Source organism: Neopsephotus bourkii, unplaced genomic scaffold (assembly GCF_033783945.1).
Source record: "Neopsephotus bourkii isolate Nb327-2 ecotype Australia unplaced genomic scaffold, CSIRO-AGI_Nbou_v1 NB_740, whole genome shotgun sequence".
Classification (NCBI taxonomy): domain Eukaryota; kingdom Metazoa; phylum Chordata; class Aves; order Psittaciformes; family Psittacidae; genus Neopsephotus; species Neopsephotus bourkii.
The window spans coordinates 3,167,773-3,191,332 of NW_026901238.1; the positions used below are offsets into that span (position 1 = coordinate 3,167,773).

The following is a 23,560-nucleotide window of genomic DNA, read 5'->3' on the forward strand; positions in this document are numbered from 1 at the left end:
GCAGTGCTGGGCTCTTTCAGTCCTGGGCATCTCGTGATCTCAATCATTTTCTCTCTCTTTCTCACCTGGTCCTTGCTACCTCCTCTTGCTCTGGGTGGCTCTGGGGCAGGGGCTGGTGTTGGGATGGTTGCACTGGGTTGGACGCTGCAGCTTACCCCCTGGAGAGATGCTGCTCTGTACTCAGCCCAGGTAATTCCTCCCTCCTGCCACATGCCATCCCTCAACCCTCCTGCTTGCATCCTGGCTCCTCTGCACTCGGGGCCATTCCTTGGCACCCCAAATTCCTTTGGTGATGGGCTGCAGGTGGGGTGGTAAGGCCCATGTTGCTGCCCCCTCCCCTGTTTTGCTGTCTGAGCTCAGCACTGACGGTGGGCATGGGGAATTGTCACTGCTCCTTATGCACACAAAGAAGGGAAGCAGGAATGTGCTCGTGATGGGAAAGGGTCAGAAAAAGACTGGGTGGCATGTGGGACTGCTGGGTTTGGTGTTCATGGCTATGCTTGGGTTGGCTTCCATAGAGCCCTGCAGGCATAACACAAGATTTGCAATCACCCTTCTTCCTCCTGGGGCATCTCCTGCTCATGGGATGGGAAACTTCATATCCTCCCTGCTTTGCAGGTGCTGGTGCCTTGCTGGTTGTGTCACCTCTGTAGGTAAAGAGTGATGGGGTGCTGCCTGTGCCAGCAGCATAAGCTCCCTGCACCCCTTGGTCATCTTGTGCTGCTGCTGCAGCGCTGGGTTTCAGCTGGCTTCTGTACCCCCCCTCCACCAATGCCATGAACCAAATTGTGTCCATTCTCTTCTGCTGTCTCCCAGCAGGGACAGGGAGGGATGTGCAGTGTGTTGCACTGACCTACACTGGGGTGGGATGAGATGGGAACCAAAGCAGGGGCTGTGGTGGCGCAGTGATGCTCTGGGAAGCTGTGCCCTTCTCTCATAAAAGTCCTTTATTAGAACAGCAAACATGACACTTCAGTACAGCAGCTGTATGCAGCTATCATCGCGGTACAGGGGGACAACGTCTTACGATCACTGGGAGTCTAATAAGCACCATGAACATCCTAAAGAAGAGGGGATAACGGCTGAGAGAGGAGCCCCGGGTGAGCCGGCCACGGGGGCTCATCAGGAATTCACCAAAGAGCTGCTCGGCGTTGCCCCGCAACACGGCTCTCCTGCAGCTGAGAGAAGCTCCTCGGTGTAAGTCAACAAGATAGCACCCATCCAATAAATTAGGTAAACTTAAAACTAGAGCAACAAAGGAACGAATGGGACCATCCTAGAGGAGGGCATGCTGGAAGGGAATGGTCTATTTACACTTGTCTTCCTGCTGGACCAGTACTCCCGAAGCATCCCACCTGATCCCGGATCTGGAGCAGCAGCTCCCCGGCCAGGCTGGGTAGGCTGGTACCTGCCTGGCAGTGGCACCGCTGCCTCCCCAGCTCCGCACCACACCGGGACACGGCGGGTGACCGAACAGTGACGCGTGGGGCCATGTGCATGCAGGTGCCCTTGGCATGGGGATGCAGCTGGCACCGGGCACGGCACCCACAGCTCCGGCTCCTTTCCTGCCTCTGAATTACCAGAAAGTCCCTACCAGGGTAGGCCGATGGGAGCTGCTGCCGGCAGCAGGCGCAGGCAGGGCAGCAGGTGCGTATTCCTGAGTGCATGGCAGGGCTGTGGCCAACTCCTTCCTCCCCATCCTCATCCTCATCCTCATCCCTGGGCTCCCCATCAGACCCTCCCTGTGGAATGCATTCTCCGGTGAACAGAAGGACACTGTCAGGATTTTAAGGCTAGGCTTTATATGGCAACTATAAAAAAATAAACACTAATCTCCAAAGAGCCGGGCAGGGGCTCTCTGGTCTATGGCTGTGGCATGCAGGCTGATGCCGGGCTGTAGGCAGCTGGGGGGAGACCCTGCCAGCACCCAGAGCACCCAGGGGCAGGGCAGCCACTCCCTGCCCCACTGCTGCGCCCCATGGAAACACCTCTTGGGGACAAGGGACAGGGCCAGGTGTTTTGGTAAGGACACAGAGACTGACTGGTAATCCAGGACCCACCTCTACACATGACTGAGGGTGCTCTGCGAGAAAGGCCACAGGGGAAAGAAATATCCTGCAAAGTATTGGGGCTGGTGTGGGCAAAAACTTTCCCATGGTGCGGGTTCCTCCTTGGTCCCTCCATCCAGCCCCATGGGAGGGGAAAGCGCTTTGCTAAATGAGACGAAACTGCCCCCCTCGAAACCCCAACTCAGATCAATGAAACCAAACCTAAAAGCGGACGCAGAGGAAAATCTCAGGCTACTTAGGTACTTCATCAGCCAAAAGAGCTAAACAGCGAAGCGCACACACACAGGACAGCGCAGGAGGATGGAGATCAGAGGTGGCCAAAAGCTGGGCTCTTCCTTCCCGCTTTGCCTCTCTGTCTCCGGCTGGCGGCAGAGCAGGGACCCGGCGGCTCGGCAGCGGCCTTGTCCCATAGGAGGGAACAGGCTGGCTCCTCTCATCCTGAGAAGAGGCAGCCGGCTCCAGGAGCATCCTCATGGCATGGCAGAGCGCGAAGTGTAGAACTCGGGGACCGGCAGGCCGGTGTGCAGCGTCACCTGCAAAGAGACACAGGGCTCAGCCGAGTCCCTCCGTGCCTGGAGGACAGCTCAGGGCCGGCACACTGTCCCCAGGGAGGGCAGGAGCAGCACCCAGGCAGAGTGCAGGCAGGGTGCAGCCAGAGAGGTGGAGAGCCCACTGCTCCTCCTGCCCCACTGCACATCCTCCCCGCGGCAGTGGGGGCCTGGGGTAGGGTAGGAGAGGCTGTCCCCAGAACTGCAGCAGTGGCTCCATCTCGCTGTTACACAGCTTGCCAGCACTGCTGGGTCCCTGTGAGGGGGGATGCTGGTACCAGCGGTACCAAGCCCAAGATATCCTGAGCTGGCTGCTGACAAATCCAGCAGTTGGCTGCCAGAGAGGTGGGACATGGCAGCAGTTGGATCCTTCCGCAGATGGGATGCACAAAAGGGGATGGAAGGGCCTGAAGGACCCTGAGCCGCTCAGTACAGAATGAGACCTCCAGGAAGCCTCTGAGCTGAGTGTGTGCCATACAGCAGAGAGGGCATGGCCAGTTCCTGGTGGGAGGAAGCTGAGCAGTAGCAGGGTGCTGGGGCAGGGCCATGCTATGGCATGGGGAGATGCTCAAGCACAACCTTTAATGGTCCCTTCCAACCCGAACCGTTTGCTGAGTCTGAGAATGGGAGCTAGGCACTCGGCCTGGCATCATCCGGAGATGGGAAGTGATGCAGCAGAGACTGCAACACAGGGATAAAGGGAAAGGGAGAATAATACTGGAGACCTGATGCTCAGGGTGTCTAGGAAAACCTTGGTCTGTAAGGGTTATGGGCAGGCTCTGCTTGTGCGGACTGACTGCGTGAGGGGCCAGTCCTGCAAATACACAGGCACCAATAAGCTGTGCATGGGCAATTCAGTTCCCTCTGCAAATGCTTTAGTTTGGGATGAAAGCACAATTCCTTCTCTTATTGGAACAGCAGCATTTTCCACTTCAGACAGAGTTATAGAAAACTTTGTCTGAAGCAATTATTTCCCTCCTAATTACAGTTAATTATTCATAAACCTTTGAAGAAGGATAATGAGTGACTTGGGTTTATTAGCAGCCTTTTACCAGTATCCCATGGGATTTCTTTGTTACCAGGGGATTTAAGCTCTGCCTTGCCCAGCGAACTGTCAGAAAGCAGAGGGGCTCCAGAAATGTCCTTATCTGTTAGGGCTGTGTAGAGGATTTTTGAAGGAATTAAACCCACAACGAAGTGGGATGTTTCTACCACACCAAATTAATACCGTAACATCTAAGACCAGCTCAGACAAGATGGTCTTCTTTAATGTCTCCTGATTAAGCGTCAGCTCAGCCCCAGTATGTTGCACATTGGCCAGCCCTTCCCCAAGCTGGCAGCCTCCCTGCCTGCAAGGCTCGTGGGGTGGGAATCTCTGGCAGGGATGCTTGCAGGGTTTGGGGTGGTAACGACCAACTTCTGCCCCAGTGCTGCTGGGAAACAGTGCCTTGGTGACAGCCATGGTATACCTGATACCCTGAATAGAGCATGCCCTGATCCAGAATCCTAACTTAGAGAAGCCACTCGGGGCCTCTGCCCTTGTACAGAGATGGTGCCTTTGACATCCACTGCGGAAGACTGTGCCAAACTGCTCAACACCCCGAGGTCACCTGTCATGTGCAATGTGTCCTAGGATGTGCCTGGGCACTTGTGGAGTGCTGGAGGTACAAGCAGTGGTAGGTGGATGTGACAAAGCCAGGCTCAGTGATCGTGGAAGACTCAGTGTGGGGGGATGATAGCAGGGATGTGATCAGTGAGAAGAAAAATGAAAGATGAAAATACCGGATAGGCCCAGGGAGCCACCACTTGGTGATGTTCAGGATAGCTGATAGCTTGGGAAAGAGGAAGAGAAGAGAAGAGGGGTTTGAAACTCCCCAGAGGGAAAAAGGTTTTAAAAGGTGCCCTTCTTCCTGGTAATGCTCCTGACTGGAGAGTCCTAGGAGAGCTGCAAGAGCTGATGAGGCTCTTGTTGGGTACCATCAAGAAACAGTTATGAAACTGTTGCACAAGAGCCTTCCCCATGAAGTCCCTGTGCTGCTGAGCATCACCACACACTGCAGTGACAGCAGCACTGGAGCGTCTGCCAGCAAGCTCACCCACAGCGTATGCTGCTGTGGTGCTCCAGAGCATGGCCAAAGCACGTACCTGCACGTTCCTGTTGAGGCTGACTGCAGGGAAAAAGAGGCCCTCCAGGTTCTCAAAAGCAACAGGCCCTTGCTGGTCCTCATTGATGGAGAACGTCAAAGTCCTCCTGGTCAAATCCAGCAGCACTCCCACCGTGGCGCCTTTCGTTATCCCACCCTCGGTTCTGTGGGGGCAAGGAGAAGATCAGAGCATCTCTGTGGCTTAATGTCCTCTGTGCTCTCAGCTCAGGGTTCAGGCCACCATGGACCTCAAGGGCTGACGATGCTGAACTTCACAGCTCACACAGGGGCCAGGCCATGACCAGCACCCATCCCAGCTGGGCACCATCCCTGGGCACCTCCTCCTCTAGCCTCCTGCAAAGGTGCTCTCTGCTTGCCATGATGTCCCTCTGAGGGCAGAGCTGCCTACTGGAGCAGACACAGCAACACAGCCATGGGGGAAAGCAAGTGGACCTGGGGAGCAAAGCTGCAGGGCCCCTTCAGGCCCTGCTGACCCATCAGGGAACAGCTTCTGGGGCTGCAGGAAGGTGATACCAGGCTCTCCCCAAGCTACCGCAGGCTTCAGAGCCCCCAGCCCCATTGTCCATGGGGGAAAGCGAGCAATAGCTGTGGCACCGTGGTAAAGGCAAGCGCTATTCTCTTACTGCATGAGTTGCAAGGCTTTGGTACTAACACAAAGAGTGCCATACAGGAGTGGTGCCATGCATGCTCAGGGGAAGAGTCAGAATGGAAAGAATTGCTGTAGGCAGGGAAGGAACACTGGAGCAAGGCAGAACCAGGAAGGCAGGGACTGTCCTTTGCTTGGGACAAGGGCACATCCTGTAACAGAGGTGATGAGGAGTGATGCCACCCTTCCCATGGGTACCTGTAGGTGCCACTGGAAAACCTACGGGGTCTTACTTGGGCTGAAGGTGGGCTGTGGTCTCTGGGAGGAAGACCCTGTTCCAGACCACGTACCTGTTGGTGTGCGAATTGTTGTGCATGAACCAGCTCCGGTTATTGTCCACGTACATGGCCCAGGCTTTGTCGTCCTTGCCCAGCATGGCATCCTTCAGGACATCAATGCGTGCCACACCAAAGGCCGGGTCAGGGTGGTTATCGTAACGATCGATTGACAGCTCCCAGTAATGGAGCCCTTTGGAAAAGCCTGTTTTCCCCAGCACAACCCTGTCATCATAGCTGTTGCAGGTGACAGTCAGGTTGTCATTAGAAAAGATGATGTCAGCATGGGCAGAGGCAGGATCGAAAGAAAACCAAGCAACTGGAATACACAAACAACATCAGGTTAGTGTGGAGGGAGCAGAGATGTAGGTGGCTGAGCCATGCGGAGCAGACACTGAACAGGGCATGCTGCATGCAGGGCCGACACAGAGGGCGAAGGCTTGGGCTGCTGCCCGCTGACATGGCAGCAAGAAGCAGGCAGAGAGCTGCACAGCAAAGGGATGCTGGCTCAGAGAGAGCATCTTCCATCACGTAAGGATGCTTTGAGCTTGTGCGGCTGCAGCCTGCCAGAGTGGCTAAGGTCTTATGGCCAGGACTCGGTGGGTTTTGTTCTCACTGGTTCCCAGTGCCTGTCTGTCTCCATGCCCTCCCACAGTCTGTGAGCCAACAGGATCCTCACCATCTCATAAAACTTGGCCCTAGCAGAAAGAGACATGATCCCAGCCAGGTCTCCAGGCTCTAGCTAACATAAACTGACTCTTCTGACTAAGGGTTAGTCACGCAAGCAACAGTTTGTGGGGTCAAGCCCACTGTGGGGTAGAGGCTGGGGGACTTTTGACAGGGCATGTAGGGATAGGAGAAGGGGAAATGGATTTAAACTGACAGAGGGGAGATTTAGATTAGACATTAGGCAGAAGTTCTTCCCTGTGGGAGTGCTGAGGCACTGGCACAGGTTGCCCAGAGAAGCTGTGGCTGCCCCATCCCTGGCAGTGTTCAAGGCCAGGTTGGACACAGGGGCTTGGAGCAACCTGGTCGAGTGGAAGGTGTCCCTGTCTGTGGCAGGGGGTTGGAACTGGATGAGCTTTAAGGTCCCTTCCAACCCAAACCATTCTAGGATTCTATGATTTTGCAATTAGCACATAAACTGTGTATTTGAGGGCTGGCAATCCGGGGAACCAAAAGCACATACAAAGGTCTACATTGACAGAGATGCTATGTCACATCAAGAATCATCCCTGAGGAGCAGCTGGCCACACGTAAGACAAGAGCTAGCTCATGGGAAAGCTGGAAAATGCACGAAAACCTCCATGACTTGGTACGGCTGCTGGTTTAAATGCACAGGACTTGGTTACTGCAAATCTGACAGATACAGTGTCACGGCCTGGACAAGACAGAGGCACAGGGTTTCACAAGCCACCAGCCCGGATCCCTAGGTGGTTTTCTCCAGCGGTCACTGAAACGTGAACTGACACATACAGAACACTCTTACGCCTGCAGGAGTAAATACGGCTTGAAAAATGAAACACTCTGGTGAGATTGATTCACTGGTTTATTGGATCGTTTCACAGGACAGCTCACATGCACGCGGGTGCCCCACTTTTGCAGCTTGACAGAGGTGATTCCGTACCTGCCACCATTTTTTTAATGTCAACTGTGGTCATTCCCAAGGACAGGCATGCAGGAGAGAAAACAGCACGTAAGGGTGGGTAAAGAAAGGAGCGAGAAACAATCTCTGCTTGCCTGCTTCGCACGGACCTGTCAGTGCTTTGCATGAACGGGGCAGAGATTGAGGGAGGGTGGGCTTGGGCTGCGGTGAACTGACAAGGTAGGAGTCCTGTAGGGTGGGACATGGGACTGAATTCCCTGGGAATGAACATGCAGGCAGTCTGACACGGACAGGCAAGTGGCTACCACCAGCTTGCTCCGATTGGCTGCAGAGGACCTAATCACCTCCTCGGCATTTGGCCCGTGTTCAAGCACCCTTAATGAACTGGAATACATATTGCTTTGAGCAGGACGAGCAGTTCTTAATTACAGGGCTGCATCCAGAGCACTGACTTCAGGCTTTACTTTAAAACTGTATGGGGGAAAACTTAAAAGGCTTTTATATTGTATGGCAATCATCATTCCTCCTCCAAACTCGCCTACTGCCATGACATCCAAGGGCACTGTGCAAGTAGGGTGTGCGCAAGAAATGCTGCTCAGTCACCAAAGGAAAGTTCAATATCAAACAGGAAAAAAGGACGAGCAATGTGGAGCAGGTACCAGTTAATTGTAATAAGTATACTTGCCTAATTGAGAGTAAGGCGTTCCTTGAATGTCAAAATTGCATCCTATAAAGAGATACTACATTTCACACATCACAGCTAAGAAACAACAACCGTCTACCAACCACCCGTGAGCATTTAACCATCAAGTAAGCACCCAGCCAGCCACAGGAGGCCCGATTCATTAAAAGCTAGAGAGCATGGAAAGGGTCACAAATGCAACCAGTGAGTTTGAGTGTGGACTGTTGGCTGTTTTGTTGAGTCTCACCTCTGGGAAGTGGGGAGTAGCTGTTTTTTCATTGCCAAATCCCTTCATAGCCATCATGAGCATCAAGTCCTGGTTGCCAACTGCCCAGGATGCCAAATGATTGGACGTTCCTCCAGAAAAGAGGCAGGAGATTTTAGCCTTGGTAAATATTCTCTACATTGACTCTCAGTTGAATCACGTAAAAAACAGTCCTTGGAGGACAGGGACTGATGAAAGAAGAGCAGCCACTGGTGTGTGTGTTCAGTGAATAGGGACCACCAAGCTCTTCCAGGCTGCCTCCTCTGCTGTGTGCGTGACCTGGGCACAAGTGGAGCAGGAGAGGGGGTCTCCAGGGGCAGATGCCTGGCTGCAGACCCCCGATAGCACCCAGAGGGCACTGGGCTGTAGCTTCAACTGCATCTGCGCAGGCAGGATGTGTTGGGGTGCCCTTCATCCTCCTGTGACTGGGCTGTGCCTGACCCCTGGCTGCAAGCACCTCCTGGGAGCCAGAGACTGGTCCAGGAACTTGTTCTAGCAAGGAGGAGTGGTCAACATGAATCCCCACGTTGGCATTCATGTATTTTAGGGATTCCCCTGGGGGGAAGCATCTGGCTGCAGTTGCGCCCCCTGCCATGCTGCTGGTGAGTGCCAAGCAGCACCGCCAGAGGTTGTTTTAATGAATTGAGCCCCGTGCCCCTATTCAAAATGTCTTTTCAAGGTCTCTGTGCATTGCTGTGATACAATTTCACCTGAACGCGAAACAGCACGGACACACGGGCACGTTCAGAACCCCACCACCCCAGAGCATGGCTGCAGAGGTCCTTACTGCACACACAAGTATTACTCATGGCCATCGCAGTGGATCTCGGTACACTGGACACAAAGTAAGAACTGTCCGTAACAAAACAGAGTTGAAGCCATTAGCGCACAGCAGTACGATGAGGAAATAAACATAAAAAGCACAAAGAAAAGAAAGTTGCAGGGTCCCAGGTTATTCTGGCAAGGGTCATGCTGCGGCATTCCTCATTCCGGGTTAAAGGATGGAAATCAATCAGGGGCCCCCATTCTTCCTGGGCTTACACCAGAGGAAGCCATGGATTAACTCCATTGGAGCCCATGGAGTGGTGTAAATCCAGACTGGTGGAAGAATCAGGGCCCAGGATCTTTAGCAACGGAAGGTGTGCGAAGACTGGTTAGAAAGCAGCTCAGAGATGCTGTGGCTCCTTCGCTGGCTGCCTCACACCGTCACTCATCCTGCCTGTACTGCCTACATCCCACCACAGCCCTTGAGGACCGGGCGCAAGGAGGCAAGCAAAGCGCTTGTGAGTGCTGCCAGATGAGCAAGGGTTCACCGGAGTGGTTTCCTCTGCTCTGCAGAAAACAGGAGTTCGATACGATCCCGTCTGGTTTTGCACAAGCTGAGCCCAGTGCTCAAAGCTGAGTGGACAAGAGCCCACATCTTCCAGGTTCTTAAGCAGCCAGACTGCAAGGGATCTGTGAGCTGGCCTTAGCTAGACCTTGCCTGCATCTAGACTTAATTCTTTCTTTAAAAAGGTCTAGATTTAATAGAGCAAACTGATTTCATAAAACAAATCTCACAGCGGGGGCTGCATTTCCTGGTTGTATAGGGAAAGCAAACCACCGAGATGTCCTCACAGGTTTCTCCCAGGGATAGTCTGTTCTTGTGATTGTCCTTGGACACAGGATCAACGTAAACTAGAGATGGGTGATGTGCTCTTCTGGCTGGCTGTGCAAAATGGTTCAGCCAGGCTGGCCCTGCCAACAACAGCACGCATGTAAGGAGTTACTGTGCTGCTCCATCACCCCACACCTACCCATGCTGGTATGTACAGATGAAAACACCACAAGAACTCCCTCTGCGGCAGGAGCAGGCCACTGACAAAAGGAAGGAGCTTCCCCTGCTATCCGCATGTCATGGGAAAAACAAACACAACGGAACGAAACAAACAAATACTTTGGAGATGCCCAGAAGCACAGACCAAGAGGAAATGCCAGAGGCACTCAGCTCACCAGCTGAATTCAGGGACTGTAAAGAAGAATGCAAGCTCAGCTGGTGGGCCGAAGATCTTAGCTCAAAGTAGGATCTCCCCGGAAAGCTGGGTTGTAGATTAAGGGTGGAGGAGAAAGGACTCATTCTACGAAGCTGCGATCTTTCCAAAGGCACTGGAAAAGGGAGGGTCTGTTCTTCTGACTGCGTGTCTAAACGTAAGATCAATGCAAACTAGAGATCAGAAATGGGATCTGCTGGGTGGTGTCACTCCATTGCCCGAGACCAGACCTCAGACCAGAGCACAGACGCTTCGGCACGCACGGACCCTGCTCTGCTGCAGCGAGCGTGCGTATGGTGTGTGGAGGAGGAATGTCTGGTGCTGTGCAACCCAGCGAGCCCCTTCAGGAAAGCCTTGCCTCTGACAGTACCGGCAATAAACAGACTTTCATCTTCCAAAATGTTCCCATGCCATCAAATTCAATATGCTTGTCTGTAAAAGTCAGTCCTGCACCTCTTCACAGTAATGCACCTAAAAGAATTCACAAGTTACCATGCACACTTCCCATCGTGCTTTAACACATCTCATACCTTTTTGTGCACAATTAGTGGAGTAAAAAGTAGTCACTTGGTAATGCTGAAAGGCATTTTTGCAGGGCTGTGCTAAGCTATATTACCCTAAGTACCACCAAGCACCCACCTTACTCAAAGGTTGTTCGGGATGTTGTGTTCTTGGTATCCCTTTGTACCTGTCAAAACACATCTGAGCCTTACAGTAAGAATTTAACTCATGTGATTCACAGCACAGTGTCAGAGTAGAGGCAATCTGTTGGGTCATGGTTTTCTGTTCCCCACTACCATGACAGTCACCTCCTGCAATTTGTTCCCTAGCCTTGTCAAGGGATATGTGAACATGGAAATGTAGAATCCACCATCCTCTATACATTCGAATCAGATAAACTCACAAACACTGTGTCCCCAGCCTTTGTGTCTCAGCTGTGAATATGAACTGAGCTAGAAATCATGTTAAAACAAATAAAAGGAAGCATTTCTTTGCACACTGGGTTTTAACTGTGGCAACGAGCTGCTGCACGAGGCTGTGGAAGCAAAGAGTGTCAGTGGGTTCATAAAGGTTAGATAAATTATTGCACAACAGGTCAATAAACAGAGCTCAAGGTTAGGGAGGAACATACCCTCTAACCAAGAGTAAGAGAAACTACTACCAAGAGTAGCCACGCTCATGGCTCTCCCTATCTAGCATCTTATGTTCCTATAGATCCCTGCAGACTGTTCTTCCTTCTGTTGTTCACCCCTTTCCAAAAGCTGCTGGTTAAAAAGACTTGGTTGCTGCTAAGGGCCACTCCATGGCTGGTAAGGAACTTAAAGTTGAGCCCCAGATGAGGAACTGGGCTTGAAAGAAGCGCAAAGTTTCTAGTGCTCAACTAGGCTGGGGATGGGCCCTCAGAATGGGGTACTCCAACTCCTCTGCCACATCCCCATGGTGGCAGAGCTGGCTGGGAGCAGATGCTCATGGCGCTGGCAGAGTTGCCCGAGTCTGGGAACCCAAGAGAGGGGATGGCAGGGCACAGGGTGTGACAAGACACATGTTCCTCCCTGACCCTCTGCTCCTGGCTTGTCTCTCACATAAGCCAAAACCAGGCTTGCCTTGAAACTCTGCAGCTATGCCTAAAGCTGGAGACTCAGCAGTTGAGAGAAGGTAGAGCCTCAGCTCTTCCCCTGCTGCCTGGCTGCAGGCAACACATGCCCAGGAGAGCGTGGCTGAAGGCACAAAGCAGCCAAATGGAAGGGCCAAGGTGTGGGGAAAGCTGAGAACGGAGCGGCAGGTTTTGCAGGAGGGAGGTCAAACCTCTGCACCAGCCAGGAGTGCAGATCTGGGCCTGGGGAGCAGGCAGGGACAGTCCCCTCCAGCACTACTGAGCTCCTCTTCTCCGCCTCCACTGGGGCGACTTGGTCCTTCATTCTACCATCCAGCCTGCTGGACAGCCCACGGTAAAACACAACACTGGAGGGATGCAGAAACCATCTCAGAAATCTTTGTAGAGAAAAGCAGCCCAGCAGCCAGCCCTCCTGCAGACCCTGATCCCACTGCAACTGGGAGTCATCTCTGTTCCTTGTCACATCCCATTAGGTGCCTATTCCTAGGGGCTGTTTGCAACCCACCAAGACCAGCAGAGCAGAGCTAGGGGCTGCTGCAAAGCCTTTCAGAGGCTGCTCTTACAGCAGCCAAAAATGCACCAAGCAAACACTGGGTAGGCTGAAAATAGGAACATGCCAGGAGGAAAACAGACTGTGCCCCACAGTCAGCAGGAGACTGAGCAGAGGCTAGAACATCTGACGGATGTGGAAAGACAAGAGAGCTGGGGTTGCCCAGGGAGGAGGAGCTGGGGGAAGACCTGAGGTGTCCTAGGGATGAGCACAGCCAAGCAGTGCTGCCTCTGGCCAAGCTTTGTAAAGTGTCTGCACCTTGGCACAGTGTCACCTTGAAAACCATCTTCCAGACTCATTTCCAAACCTACAGATGAACTCCATTCAGGTGCTGAAGAAACAGTGAGGTTAAACCAGGCCCCACATCCCAGTGCTTGCAGTGATGGTCCTGGGGGCACTGGCTAAGACATGACAGGGCAAGAAATACTGGTAAGGCTGCAGTGGAACAGCCTGACATCAGCTAGGGAGAGGACACAGTTCAAGATAAGGACCATTGCCTTCAGCCCTTGCTGCCATGTGGCTGTGATGATGATGAAGATCTTCATCCCAGAGGGCCCAGTACATGAGAAGGGCTCCAGGACGCAGACCTTCTCCCAGCTAGGAGCCGTCTTGCTCTGATGCTGGCACCAAGCACCATCCTTGAAGAGTGAACTGCAGTTTCCTCAGCTGGAATATGTGGTTTCCTGTCAGATGAGCAGGAGAAAATGTGCTGGGAAGGTGCTCTGTGCCTTGCTGTAAGCTTGTGTGTGTGCTGGCTTCCCATGGGACATTCCTGTGGGACATTCCTGTCGGTGCTGCCTGGCTCACCTTGGCTGTTTGGCTGGGCAGGACCACAGAAGCACGCCTGCAGAAGCCCAGACACAATTTTATCCTCTTCTTATCCTTGTTCTCTTCAGATGCTGAGACCCTGCAGGATGTTTCACTCCCCGCTAGCCTCTACAGCCCATTTCACTGCTCACTAAAGGCAGAAGAAAGACTTCAGTTAAATTCCACAGGCTGCAGATAAGGATCTTGTGTGCTAGGACTAGAAGCCAGCTTTGAAGTAACACCCTTTAAGCAGAATTTCTCATAACCACTTCACAGCAGGACAGCTGTGCTCACAGAGATATTCTTTTCATATCGAGACCATTTCTTCTTTTGTCCCCTCTTCCCGCATGAACACTTTGCAGGAAGCTGCAGACCATGGCTGAAGGGAAAAGCTAAGCCTGCTTCAGACAAAACAGCATTTAAAGGCCTGATGCTGCTGTGAAGGCCAGAAACAAGAGCTGTGATGCATGTGGTGGCTCTGTTTAACAAGTCACTTGAATATGCTCAAGATGCACATAAATGTAATGTATTTAACTTTGAGTCCAAACAGCTCAGGTGGCCTCAAAGAGCAGAAAATGCTCCAGGCCCATTTGCCTTTTTCTCCTTCTTTCTTTAGTGCTGGAATAACCAATGCAAAAGCCCATGCAGTGAAAAGGCTGAATGCAGCAAACTTTCATCTCATACCCAGAAGAGTGAAACTTTAGTTTGCTGGCACAGACCAAGGCATCAGCTCCAAGCACAGCCTGGCCTGCTGGGACCATGAACGGTTATTTTCTCCCAGGCTCTGTTGTGTTTTGGAACTGTGTAACAGGCGAGCTTGGCTTGACAGTGAAAACACCTATGAGAGGAAAGCAGAGCTGGAAAGATCATAGCTGGGACCCTGAAACTCCTGGCTGGGACAACCTCAAGCCCAAGTGGTTTTGGTTAGGAAACTGTGTCTCAAATGGATCTAATGAGACACAAACATGATGAGAAGCCAAAGCTCTGCTGCCTCCTGCAAAGGCTGGTGAAGCAGGGTAGTGAAGTGGGTGAGAACTGCTGACCTTCAGGCTTTGGGAGAGGTCCTGGCCACGCCAGTGTGGGGCTGGATCTGGGTTGTCCTGTCCCTGGATGTCCAGAAGAACACTGCAGCTTCCTTGACGCTGGTGCTCAGCTTTGCAAACACACGCAGAGCTCAGACATGCCAAGGCCTTTGTGGCCTGTGATTTGAGTTTTCTGTCTCTTGTATGAGAAGGTTTGTCACAGGTTTTCTGTCCACCTTGCATCTGTTACAGGTGAGTCCTATTCCTCCCTGACCTGTCCTGCCCATGCATCCAAGCCTAGTAAATGCCCTTTCCAAACTGGAATGGTTATCTCTGGCAGACGAGTGCAGGCAAGCAAGTGACAATGCTCTGTGTAGCCTTCTGCTTTCATCTTCTTTCAGCAGAAACCCCTTTTTTCTCCTTGCCAAAGCCACCAGATACGCTCTGTGGCAAGAAGGCTCTCACCTTCCTTCCACCCCACCAGCAGCCACACGAGCTGTGTGTGTTCCCCTCTGACCCCAGACTGCATCTGCCAGCAGCTGCTGGGGCTGCAAGAACATGCTGCTGCTCTGGAGCCAGCTGCCAGCCAGATCTGGTGATGCTGCTGTGCTCCACAATCTTCACATGGCTTGAAAAGAGAGATTTTAGCCTGGGAGTAAGGAAAAAGGATTCCATCAAGTGTGGAAAACTCCCATGGAGAGGTTTCTTGCCTGGCAGCAAGGCCACAGGGCAGCAGACATGCTGGTGGGGGCTGGATCCTTCCTTCACACCTGCATCTGTCTCCCATCTTGTCTTGGAGCCAGCCTTAGGATTCTTCACCTGTGTATCAGAAGCAAGCCAATTTTCCAAGGCGGATTAAGTGCCTGGTGTGACAAATGTACTTAAAGTCAGGCAGGGAGACTCCTCTGTAACCTGCAAGGGAGTGTTCAATATCCTGAGTGCCTGCAGTGCAGGGTGATGCAGACGATACTGGCAGGGCTGTGCACCCCATATCAGCAAGGACACCCATGTGCTCCATGGTCCTTCTGCTCTCTGTTGTCCACTGCCTGGGGCTAAAGGAGACATAGTGTGGTTAAGGCACTGTGCAGCCACACACAGCCTGTAGTGTTCCAGGAGCAATGTGACAGCATTTTGTTTTAAATGGAATTACTGGGAACATCTGAGCTTTCCTTTGTGTAATACAAGGCCTGCTACACCCAGATTTTAAACACCTCTCTGCAGGATGCCTCTCTCTGTACCTCTCCAAAGCACATCTTCTGTAAAGGAAAGGGGTGAGGGACAAGTTCTGGCAGTGTCCAAGGCTCCTGACACAACCTTTCCCCTCCCATCAGTGCTGGCTTTCCTTTCCTGCAGCGATTGCTTAGGTACTGGAGGACCAGCAGAGCAGTTCCTTGTATTGCAATGCTAAGCTTAGGTGTGCTGGATGGGCCCCATGCGTGCGTGTGAGCAGTGTCCGAGCACGCTGGGCTGGAGCTGTTGCAATGCCTTACCCTCAGATGTCTGGAGGACCAGGGTCTTGCTGTATGGGCTGACTCCTGTTTTGTTGAAGGCTTTGACACGCGCGCTGTACGTGCTGTTGAAGTGAAGGCCATCCACCGTGCACATGGTCTCCTTGCCCACATACACCTCCTGCAAAGCAAGCACAGTTAGTGCCCTGACCATGGAGCCCCAGGGGTGTGACAGTGGCTCCCAGCAGTTGTGATGCACAGGGTTCAACTATGCTGGGCTACATGGGCCAGACTTACAAGCACTGTGTATGACTTACGCAGAGCAAAATAACCTCTGATTTGTTCCTTGATAATACTTTGGCTGCATTAAAAGAAGTGTGGCCAGAAGGTTGAGGGAGGTGACTCTCCTCCTCTGCTCCACTTTGGTGAGACCCCACCTGCAGTACTGTGTTCAGCTCTGGGGCCCCTGACACAAGAACATGACCTATTTGTGCTGGTCTAGGAGGCCATGAAGATGCTCTGAGGGCTGGAGAATTGACCTGCTCTTGGCAGGAACTGCCACCTGTACAACAGTTATCACTCCCAGCTTGCTTAGCAAATTGCTGCCTGACTTGGTCAGCTCAATGCCTTCAGGCAGTAAAATGACTCAATGATTTGAGAAGCCAGAGACGTTCCCCATCCTGGCATCAGCCGTGTGGCACCATTGGCTGGAGCAGCCCTCTGTTACCCCAGCAGCAGGAACACCACGCACATGCAAGCCCCTTCCTGCTGCTGATGGGATGAGAGAAGGCTGGAGTGCTTGGGAATTGCCCTGGCCTTGCCGGGATGGCTGTGCTGAGCCTTGGTCTCCTCATGCCCATCCTGCTGCCCCCTTCTCTCTCCAGATCCCACCCGTGTCACCTCTCTTCTGCCTCAGCTTTGCTTTGGCTCCTGCCCAATTGAATTTCTTGTGGATGAATTCAGGAAATGTAAGGGGCTGGTCCCTGCACCTGCTCTTGGTGGATGTGAACACACCAGGATAATTATCAGCGTGTCGGATCAGAGAAAATTCATACTTTAATTGTGTAATTACACCCATTTACAAGCCCTCAGGCCTTAAACACCTCTGCTTGCTGGCATCTGGCAAACCAGGAGTCCTTCATGGCTATTAGCATCCTTTGCACGAAATATTTAGCACCCTGAAAAGATGGAGCTTCAAATGTTCTCTTTGCGATTGGAAGTCGTATTGGCCACTGGAAAGATATTTCCACTCCCTCAAATAACCTTGTCTCCACCAAGAGCCTGCAGCTTGTCCACACCACACCATTGGCTTTGGGCACCCCAGCACCGAGTCTCGTGTCTCCAGGGAAAGAGGGGACTTGCAAGAAGCCTGGGGAGCTCCTTGGTCACTTCATGCAGGGAAACACGAGACCCCGGAGCAACCTCTCGCTGCTGGGACTGGTTCATGGCTGAGCACCTACCCTGAACTGGCCGCCGTTGCCATCATCGAGCTCCAGGATGTAGCCTTCCACCTGCACCGTCGACAAGGGGGGCTGCTTCCAGGACAAGGTGGCACTGTTGTTGTGGGTGCAGCACTCTTCCAGCTGCAGGATCGGGGGGGCCGGCACTGGGGAGGAAACTAAACACAAATTAGTGTAACCCTGGCTGCTGGCACCACAGAGGAGCAGCGGGGGCACAGCTGCAGCACGCACGTCTCAGCTGGAGCACGGGGATGTAGTTATCGCCTCGGTGCGAAGCCAGCTCGGCACAAGGGATGTAACTGTGGTCTCAAGGTGTGAGGTGGGGGGCAGCAGAAGGGGCTGTTCTCCAAACAAGCTCCACTGAGTTCCTCCACCCTGCAGATGAAGCTGATGTTTCCCCAAGAGCTTCTCTGGTTTCTTCCTGTTTTCTGATGCATTTTGGTGAAACACGGCAGCACAGCGATGTACCCGACATGAAACTGCCTGGAGTCTTCACAGCAGCCGGGCTCAGACATGGGAGACTCTCTCGCACCCTTTGCAGAGCTGACTGCAGCCACAGCCTTATCCACAGCCCAGCAGCCATGACGGCTCCCAGCAGCCATGCCCAGTGCACCCTTCTCACTGCAGCAAATACCAGTGGGGCCATTATTTGCCAATGCTCATTATTGTTAGAGGAAGCATGTGGTCAGTGCCTTCCTGTGCCTGAGCACTGAGAAATGCTGGTGTGAGCAATGGCTCCAGAGTCAGGAAATCCATCCATGGTGGTGATGGAGAGCCATGCCAGACCCGCAGTGGGTGGCCTCTCCTCCAGGCAGCTCATTTGCACCAGCAGAAGGTACAGGTTCATGTTCAATGCCCCCCTGAGCTTCCCTGCGTCACAGCCCATTTGCATCTCCTGTCAGCTTCCCAGGGCTTGACAAGTTGCAAACTGCTCACAGGTTGCAGCAGTGCTCTGCTTCCTGCAGAGCGATGCAAATGCAGCAGCTCCGCAGTGTGGGAGAGTGAGCACAGGGGGAATGTGGAGCGAGGAGGAAATTAAAACTGAAATGAAGGTCTAAAACAACAGCGCGGAGGTGGGAGGGAGGGAAAGAGCCCAAGCTAAGTGGTGTAGGGTAGCTCTTTGTGCCTTTGTGTTAGGAGGGACACTGTGGCTACCTGCAGCAGGCAGCTTGCTCACTGGCCCACAAGAGATACTGATCAGCATTGAGCAAGCGAATGTGTGTGAGCAGAGGTTTCAGAAGTGCCTTGTGCTGCTCCTGAGACCCTAGTCCCAGCCTGCAGAATGCTTGCTATCGCATTGTCACACAAAATCAAGCTCCTGGCACCTTGGTCTAGCACACAGCTGCCCAGGGATCTGAGACAGGGAGGCAGATGGCCCAGGGGTGCAGAATACACAGAACAGGAATAACTCTGGGTCTGGGGCTTGCTGGGAGATGAGAAACTCTCCTTTCCTGCCCGTTCTCTGTGATGAGTTGCATAGAAGCACTCAGTATGAACAGAGACAGGCTTTTGAAAGGCACTGGAAATGTTCTTACCTTTCATCTGGACAAAGTCGAGCTGATGGATGGACTGCAGCAGAGGGGCATTGTCAAGGTTCAGGTCGAAGTCCGTCGTCATCCGGGGTGTGAGTGTTCCCTTTCCCCACTGGTCCTCAGTTAAGTGCACTCTCCTGATGAGAGCGTCGGAGATCTGATGGCAAGGAGCAGCCTCAGCTACCAAGGGCTATACTGTATGCTGTGCCTTGTACCCTGCTTTCCTCCTTCCCTGTGCCTCCCAGGCTGCCCTGACTGCCAAAGGCTGGGACATCACACATGGTTTCTAGCATCGCCCTTCACTGCAGGCTCAGATTGGCAGAGGGACCCTAGGAACTTTGGGGACTACTTTAAAGCCAGGGTCTAGTAGCAAAGGGACCAGCACAGGAATGAATGGTGTGATGCGCTTCTCAAGTGCTGTATGTCCATTTTTTGCTGGAGAGCCATGAGACAGCATGCTGTGATCACTGCTCCAGAGATACACCACCATCTATTGCATTCCTCTCTTTCTCTGGTGAGAGTAAGAATGTCCCTGCCCTGTTTCTGCTTCTGTCCTGCTGCAAACCCAGAGGTAATGAGAGGTTGGCCCTTGATTTTACAGCTGGAAAAGCTGGGGACATCACCCTTGGTGTATCTCCCCAACTCTCCTGCGTTACCCCATAGCCCTGAGCTGTGAATGCCTTTCTCACTCCCCTCGCCGCCCAGACATGAGCAGCTCCACACCAACCTGCAGGAAGCCACTGGGGTCGTTCTCCTTGATGACCTCCAGGCAATACTCCATCAGGCCCGTGGTCTGGCGCAGCTTGACTGTGCAGTGAGAGATTTGGTCTCGCACCACCTGCAATGGCACAAGGAGAGCAGCATTGCTTGAAGCTGTGGGGTTTTGGGATATGGGGAGAAAATGGGCTTTGGTGCTCTGTGAGCACAAGGACAGGGTCAGGGCAATGCAAAAGGAGACAGAAGACTCATGGGAACAGAAAAAGGCCAAACCGGCCAAGGCTCAGACACCAAATTCCAGATCTTTGAAAATCTGGTGAAAACCAGCAAGCCTTATTTAGCTCAAAATTATTAACCCATGTGATGATTCAAAGCAGTAGGGAAGTTCCATGCTCTGTCTTTAATTAAGACAGCTTCCAAATGGCAGCTTACAAACTCGATGCAAAGCAAATGCCTACCTCCATAGATACACAGCTGCTGCTGCAGCCTCTGTGGGCTGCCCTATCCATCCTCGGCACAGAGCCAGGCTGTGGGGTTGGCTCCAAGTATTCTGGTATTTCCAAGAGGAATGAATGCACCACCTCCCTCAGCTCTGACTAATGTATTTGAGAGAGACAGCACTCATCTGCCATCAGCTGAGATGGACCATGCTGCAGGATTGCCTCATTTTCTCCACTGGCTGCAGTGAAATCCTGGGGATGAGCTCAGAGGGAGAAATGTGCCAGTGAGAGGAGATAAATCCACTCACTTTGTGGCAGAGCTCCCTGCAGCATGCTGAGCTCTGCCTGGAGCTGCCCAGGCTGCATGCTAAAGCACATCTTCTTGTAGCCATGGACAGTTTCCCCAGGGGGATGTGTTTCAGCATCCCAAGAGCAGAATCCAAGCAAGCGTGTGGTCTGGCCTGAGCCTGCAGGCTCTGCTGACCTTCCCTGAAACACAGCGGGCAGGAAGGGTTCAGGCTCCAATGCCACGAGGGTATATTTGAAGGTTGGGTGGTCCCTCACGCTGAATCCCCACGGAAGGAGACAGTGCAGGTCTGCACCCAGTGTCAGTGAGACTTCTATCACAGGAGATTGGCAGAGCAGCTCAGGAAGAGAGATTTTATGCTTTAGAAGAATGTGCTCATGACAGGTTATTTGTTTTTCCCTTGTAAGAGCTTTAAAGCTGGGTAAAATTGCCTGCTAGGACTGAACAAAGCTATGCAGCTCCCGAGACCGCAGCTATTCAGGATGATACAGACAGTGAAGATGAGCATCCGCAGCTGCAGTGTGATGCGAAAAGCTGCAAGAAGCAGCGATTAACATTTCAGTGAACCCCAGTGCCTGTGTGCCCACCATTCCATAGGCACAGCAAAATGAATGCCCTGGGCTCTTCCTGTGAGCATCCCTACTGGTGTGAGGGATGGGGAGGTGAAATGAAGCACATGTCAGCCTCCTGTGGTGAATAAACCTGGGCTTCAGGAGGGGCAATGGCTCCTGCAGAGCAATCAGTCACATCCTGTGTTGTTTAATTATAATTTAATCACCTCTACTTAATCATCTAACAGGAAGAAAACAATTACCAGTCTTGCAACTTGGGACAGCATATCTGCTTCTGTGGAATGCCAGGAAGCATTCTCCTATATGGCTCCTGGTTTTTAGGGAGCAGCCACTCCCTGCTGCTTTGAGCAATCCCAACCTGGTGTTTCCAGCCTGGTGCACAGGGGGGCTGGAGCAAGCCGAGGCAATGGGACCAGGCTGTGCGCAGGGTGGACAACACAGCATAGGGAGCTCCCATATTGCTCCTCTGGACTAAGATGTGTGTACAGAGGGTTGAAGAGATGCTGGATTGCCCTGAGACAGGGCTAGCAAGCAGCAGAATACGCACACACTGGTTTTGGCCTCAAACTCTGCCATTAGAGAGGAGAGTTCATTCAATAATCTATAATGCCAGTTTCTGACACTTGAGTGCACTGGGATGGCTCTGCTGGGATGCAGTGGAAGCAACAGCTAGTCCTGGAGATCTGGATTCCCACACTGACCTTTTCTGAAAGTGTGAGCAAGGCCCAAGACTTCCTTTCTCAGCAGGGATGGTCAGTCCTTGGAATAGGATCCAGAAGGTGCAAAGCCTTGCAGCAATCTGGAGCCCCTGCCATGCAATGCAAAGCAGTCCTTTGCATTAGTTTAGTCTCTTCTGCTCAAGAGAGAGGGTGATGGGGGGGTTGTTCTGCTCTTGCAAGGGTTGTGTGGATGTTGGGAATCCCAGCTGCAGACCATGGTGTGACACTCTGTGTGAGACGAGCCCAGAGTGTGGGCTCCAGCCTTGCTCTGAGAGCATATCCTGACTGCACTGGCTGAGCCAGAGCAAGGTTTTGCATTCCCTGCCTGCTGGGCTGCAGATGGGCAAGTGGGGATCTCACCCTGAACACCCAGAAAAGCAGCCTCCTTCTTTCATGCAAGATCCCTCTCTGGGGAAATACACATGCCACCAGGAGGACAGCGAAGATGGGACTGGTAAACAATCTTCTTATCTGCTTTGCAGCTTAAATCTCTGGTTTGCCCAGGATAATGAATTTGTGAGCCTTCCCCTGCCTTAGTAGATGCTTTCAAAGCATTATCAGCAGAATTGCCATCTGCTCCCTCCAGCCAGATGTGAGCCTCCAAGAAACAGCATTTGCTCAGTGAAGACAAGCAGCGTGTCCCAAGACTGCTCTGGACATGTGGCTGGCTCCCTAGCACCCACTTGGCCAAGAGACAAGGTGAGAGGATCTGCCGACACTGCTCTGGTGTTAGCTGAGGCCTGGCACTGCCTGGGAGGATGGAGCTGGGGCATGAAGATGCCAGCCCTTGCTTTGCCCCTCTACCATGCCCACTCCTCCTCAGCAGGGTGAGGAGAGGCCAGTGCCAAGGAGGCTCCAAGCTCATTAATTACCAGGCTTTCTGGCAGATTATCTCTGCTAATAAGGGTCTGGTCAGGAGCTGAAGCGCTTGCTGCAGGCTGCCACTGAGGCTACGTAAATCTGCATGCATGTGGGTGCAAACAAGAAATTCCATTCAAACATAACATTTGTAAAGGTGGTCGAAGGCCAGAACAGAGAGGCTGTGTAGTCTACAGCCTTGAATACGTTCAAAACCCAACCAGAGGCAGCCCAGAGAAGCCTGCTGTAGGTGCTCAGAAACTACACCCAAAGCAGTGGATGCAGCTCTGCCCCTGCCTACACCTTTAGCCCCAGCAATCCTGCCCTTCTGTAACTGTGATCCCCTCTGAGGACCAAGCACCTGTTCATCTGAAGAACTAGAGCACGAAAGAGCAGTTTAATTGCAGCATCTACGCAGCAGGCAAGCCAGCAAGGGAAATGGTGATATTCCCCTCATCACCAACAAACTGTTTCAAGGCACAAAGAGTGATCTCTGGTTGGGACCTAGTGGGGCTTCATGGCTCTACAGCTTTTGCACTCTATACAAGAGAATGCGACGCAGACAGGAACGTTGATTAGGGAAAGGAAAGGTTTCAAGAGTAAGACATAGACATCTCCCACACCTTTGAAGGCATGGTATAAACCCAGTGAGGCCAGTGAAGCCAAAGTTTTCCGTATCGCCTTAAGTATCCTGTGGCTCTCCTTGCGCATCTGGGATTTCCACTCTTTGGGGTACCTCAGCTCTCTGTTACCCCAGTGTCCTGGGTTTAGCAGTAGCTACGTAAAGGTGAATTATTTTTGGCCCGTTGGCCCATGACGCTTCAGGCCATCAGGGCAGAGATGCAATGTACAGATGGGCTCGTGATGGAGGGGTGGACTTAACAGTAGACACTATTGTCCACGTTATTCATGACTGTGCAATGTGCTGCAATTAAACAAGCCAAACGGTTAAAACCTCTTTGGTATGGAGGACGATGGCTGAAGTATAAATACGGGGAGGCCTGGCAGACTGACTGTATCACACTGCCACCAACCCGCCAAGGCAAGCGCCATTGCTTACCATGGTGGAAGCAACCACCGGATGGCTGCGAACATACGCTGTGCCCCACGCCACTGCCCTGAACACTGTCATGGGCCTTGAGAAACGCATTTTGTGGCGACACGGCACCCCAGAGAGAGCTGAGTCAGACAGTGGGACTCATTTCTGGAATAACCTTATAGACACTT

At 52.6% G+C, this 23,560-nt stretch overlaps 1 protein-coding gene across 1 annotated transcript; it reads right to left on the minus strand.

The window, feature by feature from the left end:
- Positions 1-929: 929 nt before the first annotated feature.
- LOC133212839 (E3 ubiquitin-protein ligase TRIM9-like) lies at positions 930-20,243 on the minus strand. Its single transcript, XM_061354637.1, has 11 exons — positions 20,186-20,243; positions 19,448-19,719; positions 18,724-18,877; positions 17,189-17,334; positions 15,771-15,909; positions 10,249-10,437; positions 7,995-8,036; positions 7,331-7,354; positions 5,719-6,022; positions 4,763-4,925; positions 930-2,602 (listed from the first exon to the last, which is right to left on the minus strand). The coding sequence occupies exons 1-11, from the start codon at positions 20,241-20,243 to the stop codon at positions 2,540-2,542; spliced, it is 1,554 nt and encodes a 517-aa protein (XP_061210621.1). The 3' UTR covers positions 930-2,539.
- Between the last annotated feature and the right edge of the window lie 3,317 nt (positions 20,244-23,560).